The following is a 14546-nucleotide window of genomic DNA, read 5'->3' as shown; positions in this document are numbered from 1 at the left end:
AGGCGCCTCTCATATCTCTTGTCATTTTCTGGCATCTGATAGGCCATACTGCTATCTAACTTTCTGAAATAGAAAAAAAAATCTAAATGGTCTAAATCATGTGCTTCTTGGCAATAAGGTCTCATTTGTTCTGGTGTGTAGAACTCAATGAGGACTTAATAGGAGATGTCCCTTCTTCTTTTATTCTTTCCCTTAATTAATTTCAAACAAAATGATACAATGCTTCAGATGTTTCCAAAATTATAATATTAATTCATAAAATGCTTCATTGTACTTACTGTACACATTCCAAGCTACTCAGTTGATTAACAACTTCTTCTTTTGAGGTGCTTTCTAATAGGTTCCACAGGATTTCTGATGAACGGAATATCAGCTGTCCAGAGGGATCAGAATCATTCAGACGCACGCAGAGTCTGCTGGCTGCTTGGGCCTTAAGCATAAGTCTGCAATTTACTCCTGAAATTATGAAAATCTGAATAATTAATTCCGTGCAGGTCAGTAACTGTTTCAGGCATGTTCAAAGAACAAACAATCTAAGATCAGAAGTAATGAGATTACTGAAAGAACAATTTGTACTAACCAGAGCTGGAGAGATACTGCAGAGCTTTCAGTACCCATAACTTCTCAGGAAGTTGATTTTCAACCAATGCTAGTGATAAAACAAGAGTTTCTGCTAATCCTCCTAATTCAGCCATCTGAATTTTATAATTTGGACTTGTTGGCTGGTAACCTGCACACACAATAGCTTTAGTTACAATATAGTAAATATTGAGAATTCTTGTTATTTCATAAAATATTTACCCTTTCTTAAAAAAAGGAATGAAATGAGAGTTTATTTCCTTAGTCCTAAAACTGATGGAAAACAAATTTCTAATAAACAACAAAAGACTTTTCCTTATATCTGAATATTAATAGTATCTAAGGCATATCCAAAAGGCTTACCCTCCAGAGAACTGAAATGCTATATAAACACATAATTTGACTTCTTGAGTTAATAGAGAGCGGAGGGGCAAGCAGGAGCATAGGGAGGTGAAAATCCTTGTCCAGGTCATGCAATATGCTTTTGGTATATGACTTAACTCTTTTTTGCAGCTTACTCATTAGAGAATTAATGCCTTTTATTACCATATTACTTAAAATATGTGAATTCAGCCTTTGGTTTACAAACTTGAATTTCTAAAGTATCCTTGTTTATACTTTTGTCCATGCATATACAAATTGTTATTTCATTATTGAATAATAGGGGAAAGAGAAGCACTGAGCAAAGAAATTCATAATTATATATTCTAACTTACAAATGTAAAGTTTATCTAAAATAGCTTTAAACCCCCCCAAAAATATATCAAATAGTAGATGACATGCAGGATTGATAAATACAGATAATACATATGCAGAAAGGTAGTTTTAACTCTGATAAGCCTTAAATTAGCTGTTACTTTGCAGGAAAGAGAACTTTGAGAACTCTTCTACAAAAATACCAGCTCGACATCCTAAAGGAGGATGCCAAACAATTCAATTAAATATTAAAAATTTTTAACAAAAGAATAGCAAGTAAAACTGACAGTGGCTGGTGTGCCATCACCTAGAAGACTCTCTGAAATTCCCACATTTACAGCAAATTAAAAAGAAATACAGACAACAGGGCAACGACTATTATTAGAAGCTTTCAGAAGAGAGTTTAAATAGACTTGGCCTCTTCACCTGAAAAAAGAGGTGCCTAAGAAAGGCTATGCTAGGCATACATAAAATGAAAAGTGGCACAAATAAGGTGAATAGAGGATAGTTTTTCTCTATTGCTCACAAGGCAAGTTACGGGGAACATAATACGAAGTTACTTGGCACTAGGTTTAAAACAAACAAAAAGAAATAATTCTTCCACATCATAACACTAAATCGTGAAAATAATTTCTTCCTAGTGCTATGAAAGGTAAAGATGTAAATGGTTATAAAAAGCAGATAGAAAATCTGACAGAAAAAAAAACCCCATCAAGTTCTATTAAGCATAGAAGCAATAAGTTCTGTTTTAGGAATTCTCTAAGACACAGATTGTTTGAAAATGGGGCAGTATATTGGAGGAAAATATCATGGTGTGCTTGCTTGCTTTATTCTTACATTTTTTTCTTATCACCTACTTTTTCATATACTGTTCTGACCTTTTTATGGTCATTCTTATGTTTTTGTTTTATGCTAATGTTTGCTGTAGAAGAATCACAGAATTTTTCTACAGCCTTGCTCAAATGTGTTTAAACAATACAGACAGAAGCAAATTTAGGTGGGCTTAGACCTACCCCGCACAAGCAACGCAAATGAAATCAGAGCTGCTTCTCTCCAGGCTACATATGCAAAGTAGATAATGATAATCGTTTTGTTCTTATAATTCCAATCCTAAATTAGTCTTTCTTCCTCCACTATCCATGCTTCAGAGAACTTGTGACCACCTCACATTTTCGAGGTACTATTTAATATTAATCCCTTTACGTGTAATATTAATTCATATGTTGCACATTGATAATTTCAGATTCTGAGTATGCATTTCTAGAAAAATTTTAATTGCATATTTGCCAATGCTGTATTTTTAACAAATGAGATATAGTAATGATAGTTATAAATGATATCATTCATAGCAAATTTAAAGATTTCAAAGCAGTTGGGTTAATTAAGATTTGATTTCTTGTGACACTTGAAAAGACTGTGCTTTACCTGAAAGTAGTTTTTTCGGTGGCTCCACATTATAAAAGCTAACAATACACTTACAAATTTGTATTCTAACTTGAGAGCTTGGCACCCTCATCAAATAACCTGTCAGAAACAAAAAGAATTTATAAAGTTTATAATTGTTTTTGAAATTCATCTTACTACTTTTCGTTACAGTACTTTATCTTTATTGGTCAGACCCCCTAAAAATCTGTCTATTTCATGCTAAGTTTGCCTATAAAAATGCTCAAGGGACAGTGCCTCCAACACTGAAAAGGACAAAGTGGTCTTGCAGTAGTAGCACAGGGTTTATTAAAAAGTGCCCTTTTCTGTTTTATGGCCACAGATTCTTATAAGACACTGGATGTTACTCCAAAAGTTACTCTCAGAAGAAAGCTAATATATACTATGCTGCTATAATCATGTTAGTAACTCTGCTTCTATCAAACATTATACGACGTAATAGGAGCACAAAAAAGAGCTCCTTTTCCACAAGATAGAAAGAAACCAATTGAGAGCCAGTGATGTCTAACATGGATAATATAAACTATCTTTTATATTTTAATGTGTTTTTCAACAGGCTGCACTAAAGAGAATCTGCAACTATCTGAAACCTCATCCATTTCAAGGATGTTGCTTTTTCGTGTGTGACAGGCTGATGACCTCTGAGAGGTCCTACCTCTCAGAGATTTAAATTTTTCCATTAGGTGAGCTGGTATATCACCTGTCCTCAGTACTGAATCTTTTCCTGACTTATAGCACTTGCTGTGTTGTTCTTTGAAAATCACAAATGTCATATGCATGGCCATAGAAAGATAGTTGGGTACTAAAGAGTCCAATGACACTGAGACATCAGTTTGACACCTTTTCCTTCAACAGCTCTATTAAAATAGATTTGTGGGAGACAGGAGCTCATGGCAGATGCAGCAGGAGGCAGAAGTCAGGAACTGCTGCCTCTAAGATAGCATGGCACTACTGACTTGCTGTATTTTGCCTTTGTGGGGGGACAGTTGTCAGGCTTGCGGGTTTTGAAGCTTTGAGCTGGCAGTTAGGAGTTACTGTGTCTTAGTTTTTTCTTCCATTTGGCTTCAGAGAAGTATGAAGTATTTCCCCCATCCCAGGCTTCAGTGGTTTTAGTAATACACAAATTTCTCAGAACAAAATGAAATTTTGTACGATGTCTAATTCTGGGCTCCCCAGTATAAGAAAGACATGGATTTACTGGAGTGAGTGTAGCAAAGGTCCTCAAAAGTGATTAAGGGACTGGAGTATCTGATGAGAGACTGAGAAATCTGAGACTATTCAGCCTGGAGATGAGAAGGCTCAGGGAGGATCTTATCAATGTGTACAAGCATTTGAAGGGAGGGTGTAAAGAGGACAGGGCCAGACTCTTCTCAGTGGTGCCCAGTGACAGGGCAAGAGGCAATGGGCACAAACTGAAACACAGGAAATTCTGCTTGAACACAAGAAAACACTCCTTCACTCTGAGGGTAGCTGAATACTGGAACAGATTGCCCAGAGAGGTTGCAGAGTCTGGATATGGTCCCGGGCAACCTGCTCTAGCTGACCTTGCTTGAGTAGGGGGATTGCACCAGATGATCTTCAGAAGTCCCTTAAAACTCCAACTGTGATTCTGTGAAATTAGACACAAGCTACAGAGAAGTTTAGTTCTTCAGGTGATAAAATTTTCTCGCATAGGTTCTGACATCAGCAATTAAGAAACTGTTAGCTAATGTGTGAATTAGTGGTACAGCAAAATAAGAATACTTTCTTGATAATAAAAAGCATAGAGTACTGATGGAATCATTGAAAGAAATTACTTAAACTTATTAAGAGAGTAAGAAGCAACTGAAAGTGTGATATTTATATAGTTCATATTACTATACTGATGGCATTGTGGCATATTAGTCTACACTCACCAAGCTGTGCAATTGACTTTGAGACTGTCAGTGAATAGCTTACTTCATCAGATAATTTATTTTTTTGAAATGGTAACCTATAAAATGAAATAAGCAAGTTATTAAAACCGTGCTTAAAACACCACAGAAAAACACTTTAATCAAGCCATTAGAAAAACTCAATAGCTTTTTTCTTTTTCCTCAACTTTCTTTACAAATAAAGACACTTTTCCCAGGACAAAAGTATTCTTTGCAATGCTGATTGTAAACTGAAAGTTCTACTTCCGTAATGTGGCAATTATATTTTGGCAACTAGCAGTACGTGTCCACAGACAACGTTTTCGTAATTCATATGTGATACAACAAAAATAATCTGAGCAAACAAATGTAGCTGAAATGTGGAATATTAAATCTGGGAAGTCAGGCAGTATCAGTCTATTCCACGGCGAGGCTACTAATAGTATGTGTAGAGATAAAGAAAGGATCATAGCCCATGACAAGACCTCTAGAAATGGAGAAAAATAAAACTAATAAACTGACTCCAAACAGCCCAACTATAAATTTGTTTTAAAAACAATCTATTAAGACAAATCCAACATAATTTGCAAAACAGATATGAAATAAATATATAAGTGCTAAAAAATTCTCTAACTGTAAAGATTACAATACTATGCTAGGTCTCTGCATCTCATAACGTAGAAGCAGCTTTCCTGTAGGTTCACCTCCGTAAACACAGGCAGAAGAAAAAGGAGAGAGCAAATAATGGAATAAATGGGGAAAAACAGAGACATTAAAAAAAAAAAGTGTGAAGACAGGTACAGAAATAGTGGTAGTTACAAAAATATTGAAAGCTCTACTATGGGAGTTCTAGTATCTGAAAGGAATTTCCAAATAACAATCCCTCGCTCTAGTTACAGACTTCTCATTGGCATATGAAGTAGTAGTGAATTGAGGTGGAATTTCCATAATACAAAAATTAAAGCAAAACCCAAGGGTGCAATCTTCCAAAATTCACTGCACAAACCACAAGTTTTGATGAACTGCTATAAGGATGAAAAGTACTATTCACAAATACATTTTATTGACCGTACACTCTCATTTTCAGTTTTGTCACCTTTGTGCCAAGCGCGGAAGAAAATGAAACTTCATGATGCACTTTTTCATTCTCCGCTATGTGGCAGCAAAGGAAAGCAGTACAACTTATGATGCTTCAGCTGAAGAGTTGCATATTTATTATACCTAACAGCTGAAAGGAAGCTATGTAAAAAACTGTTTGAATATCAGGCTTAAAATGCAACTCATTTTCTGTCTGCCATATTTTTCTCTTCCATATCCTAATCAATTATAACTAAATTCCAGAGGAACTGAAAGTTAAAAGTATTTCATCAGTAACTTTATTAAATTATTGGGAAGAAGCAGGAAACTATGGACAAATATGAATAACACCTGCTTCCTGTTCTGCAAATAATTCAGAGTGTGACAATGAAGATATCAAAAAGTTTATGTAATATATTTTAAAGCAGATTATAAATCCCAAATCCTCCAGTTGCTGCTTTTTCCTCTTTTTCTGCAATATGGCTTGTCATTTCACAAAGCCTAAAGTCTGTTTGTATCACCTCAGGTTTTAAGCCTATATATTTAAACCCACTTAGAGAGATTGTTTGAAACAACAAAACACTTTAGCCAGACTTAATGCTGAATCTCCCGAGCCCAGCAATCCCAGAACAGTTTACTGTAGGCAATGACACTGGGGAATTCTGCTTCCAAGCATGCTCAGGCTAATTATAATTCAGTACTAAATGATGCAACAAGTACCTCTGCAGATACCTAATTGCTAAAATGGGTGCTTCGCGCCAACAGAAATTGGACTAAAGGAAAGAATGGGACATGAAAAGGAAGGGTGATACAATAGATGCCTTCTCACAGAGACACGTCATTTGCCTTAGAAAATGTATGAACATGTTAATAAGCAGTGCTTAAAATCTCTAAAATAAGGGCTGAAGTACTTACCCACATAATTTAATAAGTTCACATACAGGCTCGATGAAAGCTTGTTGTTCAGTAAGTTTTTCTGCACACAGGTTAAGAATTTCAAATATTTGTGCTAAATCCTTAAGGGGCTTTTGATTTTAAGTTAAGGAAATCACATTGTTCATATTGCTAAGAATTAGGAGAAAAAGGTGAAAACTGTATTTATCATAACTCAAAGATACAATCAAGAACAACCAAGGCCAAGGCTTTCAAAGTTAGATGATTAAGATGAAACATATAAGTCTATTCTTAGCTCTTGGAAGCAGCCTTACTTTAGAGAAGTAAAATACTTTCAACTCTCATTTAGCTTTCCTAGAAGTCAAACTCACTGGAAATTCAGCACAGAATATGTCCAAAAACATAGGATGAAAATTTTTACATCATAGTGCCAGATCTACCTACCTAAATTCTGTCCAAAACAACCTTGAAGTATTCAAATCTTTTATTTCTCTTACCCCATGTGATGAACATCAGGGACAAAAGTTTGAAAATTTGAACCCAAACATATATTCAGGTTTTCTAAGTCAGGGTAGAGGTACAAGATAAAACTAAACACTTTGTTGAGACTTAGAAGTTACTGCCAATCTACTGGACTCATGGAAACTGCCTCTGTATAACCATGACCCGACTATGAAGTAACATAATCACTGTGGCAATTAGCTAAACTACATGAAATTAATCGCATTTTTTCATATCCCTACACCTCCTCAGTACCTCTGATTATTAGAAAACTTTAGATTTCTATTGTAAATATGAAAAAAAGTTTCAAATTAGTCTAAATTTTTCTTTAAAATGTTTCCTCATCAGAAGTTATTGCTATTTTATCAGCTACTTCAAGAGTAACTATTGTTATCTTTGCCTATTTTGAATTGAAAATACACTACATTTACCCTTACATTTGAACACTCTAAATCACTGTGTAGCTGCTATCTCTTTGTATTTTATTTTCCAGCAATTGCAATTTGAATCCAGCATCTAGCATCCAAGAATCTTTCTAACCCTATCAACTCTGGCTATTCATGCACAGGTTAATGTTTACAACATAAGTGGACCATCACTGCTTTCCATCTAGAAGCACAGCAGATCATAAAATGCTTTGGTGATAAGTCAAAATATAAACATATACCAAACACCACGATTTTAGCATTCCAAAAACTGTCAAAAAGGATACAAGCCCATTTTCAAAGCGCTTGACTACCTTCTTGAGAATTTTCAGCTGCCTTTCCAAATTACTCTTAAATATAAAAATGAAAAGCAGGTTTCAATTGCAGTTTTTCTCAGAACTTTAAGTGATTATGTTCATCCACTTCTAAGTTTAAATGAAAAGTAGAAACTAGATCAAAAAGTCACAAGATACAATAAAATTCTGAAGCTACTTTGTAGCAGGATTAGTTCTTTGATCAAGCCCCATTGCTAAACATGCAGTCTGCATTTTAATAACTGAGGAGGCTTTTTAGAACTGCAAGTTTTATTCAAATGTGTGGGCTTTTTCTATTAATTTATTTGGAATTCTGTGAAGAATAATTTACAAAATCCAAGCCTATGTTCTGTAGCCTTACACATAACACAAATGTGTATAAATGTAGACCTCAGTGGCTTAGGGTGTGGCTCTGCCATCACCAGAAAATAGGCTGCAAAGTCAAATTTTAGAGCTATTGAAGTAAGGCTATATCAGGGTGTGCCAATGATGATATGCAGCATTCATTCCAGCTCCTCTGAGCATCTCCTTGCTAGGCAAGATTACTGAAGCTTGGGGCAGGCCAAAGAGTTGTTTCAGGAATCTACAAGCCCAGAATCCTGAGGGTGTTTTATCATATATCTCATATTCTCTAGACAGGCAATAACAATATCATCCAGCACATTTTTATTTTATCATTAAGAGTTTATTCTGTCAACTTTGAATCAAAAGGAAAAAAAAAAAAGACAAGTTCTCCGTGGGACATTAACTTGAAAAGTGGCATGATGTTTGATTAAGTTCTTGTTTTAAAGACATAAATTATTAGGTTTTTACATTAAAAGCAACTGATGGCTTAGTGATTTAATCCACCAAATCTGCTTATAGAGATAAAAAAATAGTCTGTGAAGTCCAGGAGATGCTTCTGTGTGCCTAGGTAGTCATATTTGTTCTTGAACACTGAATTTTGTATAGTTGCCCCTCCTTTAAAATCAGTTCCCTGGAGAAACTTCAGGAGTTAACTCAGGCAATTACATAAATTCTTGTCATGCTTTAAATACCTCTAAATGTATTTCTGTTTTTTAGCTGTAGGTTTCAGCACTCTAACACTTCAGCATAAGCTAGTCATTATGTACATCTAGTTTTTAAATGCACACAATTTTGCCTTTTCTGGAGAAGCATGCGTGTAGAGATGTACTGGGTTGTTTAATAAAAAATATTCACAGATACCACTCTGTTATAATGAACATCTTTACAAGATGTCTTAAACTGCTGTTAAAAATTCTCCAGCTTTGTGCTTTATAGCCTCAGCCTGTGCCATCTGGTTTACTTAGAATTACGTACAAACGTATTTGTATAAAATATCCTTCTAAGCCTCCTTTTCAACTGTGCCACTAAAACCATCGGATACCAGGCTTACTTACCGAGTTGGGCTCTTCAAGTAGTTTGATGACATGATTCAAATCCACTGATTTAAACTGTGATTCCTAGAAAACAGGCAAACTTCTTACATTTTTTTAAAAAATGTGCTCAAAAACAGTTATTAAGCCTTAATATGTAGAAGTGCCCAGTACGTATCAGCAGACGCTACCCAAGGACGCAGACGTCCGGGCTGTGTTTTGAGCACAACCCGGGGCTTGTTCTCGGCCTGACTCCGCGTCCGAGCTGCGCGGGCACCGGCGCGTTGCCGCCGTGGAGACCCCTGGGCTCCAGCCGAAGGGTCTCGGGGACGCTCGGCGGGGCGGGGCGGGGCGGTGCGTACCCCCGCCTGGCACCCCGCCGTGTCACCTCCCCTCACGGGCGCTGCCGGTGCGCGGCCCCCGCCCGGGCGCCGCGGGGCCGCTGCCGGTCTGTGGGGACGGGCTCGCCCGCGGCGCCCGGGCGGTAGCTCACCTGGGCCGTGCCGGGGTCGGCGTCGGCGTCCGCGGCGTAGCTGCGCCGCTCGCCGCCGCAACGAGGGGGCCCCGGGGACCGCGCCGGGGAGCGAGAGGGCGCCCGGGAGGCAGAGGGCTCGGCTAGGGAGGACATGGCCGGGCCCGGCCGCCGCCGCCGGCTGCCGCCACGGCCGTTGTTGCCATGGAGCGGCGCGGGCCGCGGCGGGCGCGCCTCCCCCCGCCCCCGCCCGCGGCGCGGCCCCGGCGCAGCCCGGCCCCAGCCGCGGCGCCGCCGCCCGCTTGGGCAGGCCCTGCCTTGGCGGTCGCCGCACGGGCAGTCGCTCCTTCTCATACCCTCGGTTATGAACGGCTTGCGCAGCTCAGAAAACCGCTTCTAACCTCCCCGTATAACGCACAGGTCGGGCTTTTCCCGCTTGTGGGGGAACTGGAAGACAGCGGGTGGTAGATTCCTGAATTTTGCCCGCGAAAAAGGCACGATGAGACGCCTCTCTCGACAAACTGAGGCTTGGGCTGCCCGCTCTCCTGGCAGTCTTCTCTGGGGTCGTCTGGCTGTAGGGAGGAGGGAGGGAGGAGAATTTATTCTGCATAGACCAGTGCCAAACGTGGACGACTAGAACAGAAGTGGAAGAGGGGATCTGGATATCGTCTCCTTGCTGGCAGCTCTCCGGCCAGGTTTGCCGTGGCGCCTCTCAGCTGTGAACGTGGGCGCTCCTGTGGGGATACCTGCACTCTCCTGAAGGTGCCCTGATGCTGACGGGTGTGCGGTGCTCGTCTGAAACGCAGGCTCCAGGATAGGAGTGCGGCTGAACCCGTCGGCTCCCAGTTGTCCTCAAATACCAGATTTCTTCACTGAGTTGGGGCTGACGTGTGGAGGAAGAGGTGTGTATCCAGAAATGGCTACAGCAAAAGGCCTTGTACAGTTCCTGTGGCCACAGCAGTCTCCCGTGCATGGCGTAGCACAGGTGCTCTGCTGGGCTGCTCCGCTTGGTTGCCCCTTAGTAGGATTTGGAAGAAGTGATTGATAATAAAAACTAGCAAGAAAACCCTATGGCTCCACCTATCACCAAAACATTTCTTGCCCTTATGTTTCCCAGCCTGCTTTTAAACCTGCTGTTCCCCTCCCACTTCATACCCGTCTTCTTCAGTGTAAGATGCGTATCAGGTTTAGTGCTTACACATGCTAGATTCTCTCCCCATTACAGGAAAAATGCAGAATACAGCATGTCCAAACTTTCTATACAACTGGTCATCCTGTACACAACTGAAACTCTCCACAGTGATGGCAAAAATACAGCCTAGCACAGAATAGATTTTAATTTGGAATGTGCAGTGACCACCTTGGCATCCTTGACCTCCTGAATTGCTTTCATAGGAACATAGGTGACACAAGGGAATGAACTTATTGGAATTGTAGTGCATTCACCTAATGAGACTACACAGCTGCTAGCTGGGGACTGGTGCTTGACCTTTCATTCATCCAGGGACCTGTGGATGGCCTGTCTCCATTCCTTTAACCAGTTCACCAGCCCTTCCATGAACATTCATTTCTTTAAATGTGGGTGACCATATTCTCAGCTGTAGTCTAGCATCCAGGCCTACACTGGATGGAACAAGGAGATTTCTTACTAAGTATTTGTTTGAGATATATTGTAATGATAATGTTTACAGGACAGCAAGCAGTTAGCACTGGGCAAACTGGATTATTACTATTTTTTTTTTGCTTAGTGTCCAGATACTTACAGATGTTCTATGAATTCAAAGGTTTTTTGAGTCTATGATATAAAGCTGAAATGTATATGTATTGTGGCTTAAGTGTATATGGTTTGACTGACAAATATATATCTAAATTGGGCAACCTAGTCTGTAAATTATAAGCTTAGGTCACATGCCATTTGTTGGCTGAGTGTTCCAAAGATCATACTGCAAAGGTCCATTTGCTCACTGAGCACTTTTTATAAATGAAGCTTTTAAAACTGGGATGAAAGCTACACTGTGCAGGTTTGACTCCAGGGATCCTGCTGCCCTTAGCAAACTGGCAAATGCCCATCCTCAAAAACATGCAGTCAATTCTGAAAATATTTATTGAACAGCTTTTCTGCCCCAGACAACAGGCTTGTATTGTATTGTATCGCATCTACCTCTTTCATTGATGATAAATAACATTATGGACATCAAGGCTATAGTACTTTACCTCTGAGAGTTTTAATTCAGAAGTGTTAAGTACTAAGCCTTACAAATGCTAAGAAATATATTTAAAAAGTAGGCTTGATGTAGAGATGATTTCTGTTGTGATCAAGGACAAACTCTTTTGGAGTAAAAAGACATCTTAGCAAATACTATCCTTGAAGTAAAGTTAAATTACATAAAACAGTGTGACTGTGTAGTGTGATGTGCAGGACACACAGCTGTGTATTACAAGATCGGAGTTTTGTATCTAGCTATGCCATTTATCTCCTGTTGACTCTGCTGAGAGAATTATTTCCTCTCTCTTTATTTGTTGTCTTACCTACTTAGGTCATATGCTTTCGAAGGACTGTATTCTGTATAGGGTACACCTTTCACACGCTGCAAGGGTGGTTCCTCAGCCCCAGCCAAGTGATGTCCTTTCCTTGGCTACTTTGAAATTGTACACTTTTTCAAAGCCATCGGCACTGTCTCTCAAATCTGACATTAAGCTCTTTAAAATATGGAGAGTGGTGTCCTCCTAAGAAACAGTCTGTAGACTTCCTGTCTTCTTTTGTATTGTTTTGTTTTGGGGGAAAGGGAAGGGGAGCAAGAAAGGGGCCACATAGAAAACTGCATGCCTGTACTGCCAGATCTCTTGTGTTTGACATCTACAGAATGTAGCCAAGTTCTGAACATACAGAAAAAAGAGAAGAGCTATGAAGTGGTTGGCAGCAGACTCAAGCTTAAACCTGTGAAGTCAACAGAGCTTCCAACACCTGGATTTATCTGCTTCTGTCATCAGAATACAGTGTATAGATCATTTGGTGGTATGGATCTTATGGGGATCTTGACACCGATCTATTTTTTTTTTTTTTTTGTCAAAAGCAAGCATAGCAAATCACAGTATACAGGTTTATGTTTTTGTATAGCACCAGGTACAGTCTGACAAAGGCCTAAGTTGAAGTCCCAGCTGCTAACATAGTATTAATACCCAATAAAACAATCATACTGATACGCCAAAATAAGGCAAAGTTTTTAAAAAGCTAGGATAGGAAATAGATATATTTTGGACTTAAAACATATCTAAATTCCACTGCTACTAGGAAATGGTTTTGTTTGGGAATCTGGGAAGATTATATAAGTTAATGTGAAAGAAATGTGAATCCTGCCAGCCTCTCTGACTTTTTGCACTCTGACTTCTCGGGACTCAAAACAGTTTATGCTCCTGACCTCTAGTCTGGCAGGATTTCACCTCAGGTGTATCCTTTTCCTCCTCTTATGTTGGTATAAGCCTCTTTGAAACAAGGTTATATACTTTCAGAGTTAAAGATTGCAAAGTGGTTCCTCTGTTTTTCACATTTAAACAGTAATGCTTTCGCACAAGCATGACCAAACAGGAAGAATGTCTCCACCTGGCAAACATACTTTTGCCAAGCAGTCTCACTTTTGCCACAGATGTTTGTCCAGTGACCCTGAAAACTGGACTGAACATATGTTGACAGTATTTAGTGTTCACTTTGTGTTTTGAAAACATGGACAGCACCTTACTTTAGGATAAGGGATATGGTTCTCCAGTATATTTCTGTGAAATATCAGATATCCAGCCATTGCAAAAGAAACAAATCTGCTCTTCAGAAGTATTTTTATGAGCTTACATCCAAGTTCTAGTTCTCAGAGAAAATGTGAATCAGAGCACAGATATATTATATATATATAAAAAAATATGCATAAGAAGAAAAAACCCAAATATCTGACACTGACTTTTTATTGATTTTTGTGTAAAACAGAGTCTATGGAAAAATAGGTAAAAGCATTGCTAGTAATTTATAATAGCCCTGTTCAGAGAGACAACACAAACAAACTGACAAAGTCTGAGTACACAACTGCAAAGAGAATACCAGGAAAACACTGCACATGGGGGACATATGTTCACTGCAAGACACTGCCAGCATGGCATGAGAAACAATATATAATGGAAGAGATCACTGTTCAAATCAGCTCAATTGTCACTTATTTTACAGGCTGCAATATAGGTAATTTAAGCAGTATCATATAGTGATACAATATCAATACTCCAACGTTATTCATTACATTTACAGAAAATACTGCAGGATGAACATCCAGTGAATCAAAATATCTGTATTAGGAGATGCATTGTCTGAAAGGAACTATGCATATGCATCACTACCACTGCATATATTCATCTGTACTGTTGAAAATTTTATACTGAAAATGTCAATCTAATCCTTACGCACATGATATATCTAGCTTTGAATTTATCATATTAAGAGGAATGCTGTTTCCTAACTATATTTATACCTGTGAAATTTATAACCACTTGGGAAGTTGTTGGCTTATAATAATTAATATTTTCCCTCAATACTAGTTGGGGAGCATGTATAGCTAATTACATATGGACACATACATAATATTTTATAGCTAATGTAAAATAAAACAATATATATTTTCTCATGTTGGTACCTCATATAATGCACAATGTTGTAACAAAAAGTTAAACATGGCACCAAGCTAGATAGGCAAGGAACTTAAAAAACAGAAAGAAGAATCTCAAATAATTAATCTAATTCTAGAACATAGTTGCTTGTACATAGTTGCCATGATTAATGTAACTGTACAATAAAAATTAAGGACAAATTCGGAATCCATAATAGAACTGTATTTTAAACA

The 14546-nt window shown here is 38.6% G+C and overlaps 1 protein-coding gene across 4 annotated transcripts in view; it reads right to left on the bottom strand.

The window, feature by feature from the left end:
• CFAP69 (cilia and flagella associated protein 69) overlaps positions 1-9879 on the bottom strand; it is a 30178-nt gene extending 20299 nt beyond the window's left edge. For 2 of the 4 annotated variants that reach the window (XM_062567735.1, XM_062567737.1), the window contains exons 1-8: positions 9691-9879; positions 9222-9284; positions 7795-7857; positions 6603-6712; positions 4614-4690; positions 2701-2799; positions 581-730; positions 279-456 (exon numbers count right to left, since the gene is read on the bottom strand). In XM_062567735.1, coding sequence (XP_062423719.1) covers positions 279-456; positions 581-730; positions 2701-2799; positions 4614-4690; positions 6603-6712; positions 7795-7857; positions 9222-9284; positions 9691-9825 — 875 coding nt within the window. In that variant the 5' untranslated portion in view covers positions 9826-9879. The remainder of the gene's footprint in view (positions 1-278; positions 457-580; positions 731-2700; positions 2800-4613; positions 4691-6602; positions 6713-7794; positions 7858-9221; positions 9285-9690) is intronic. The other 2 variants (XM_062567736.1, XM_062567738.1) reach the window with 2 other exon arrangements.
• Positions 9880-14546: the final 4667 nt, after the last annotated feature.

Source organism: Rhea pennata, chromosome 2 (assembly GCF_028389875.1).
Source record: "Rhea pennata isolate bPtePen1 chromosome 2, bPtePen1.pri, whole genome shotgun sequence".
NCBI lineage: Eukaryota > Metazoa > Chordata > Aves > Rheiformes > Rheidae > Rhea > Rhea pennata.
Note: the sequence above shows the minus strand (reverse complement) of the source record. Positions and strands in the feature narration are given on the sequence as shown.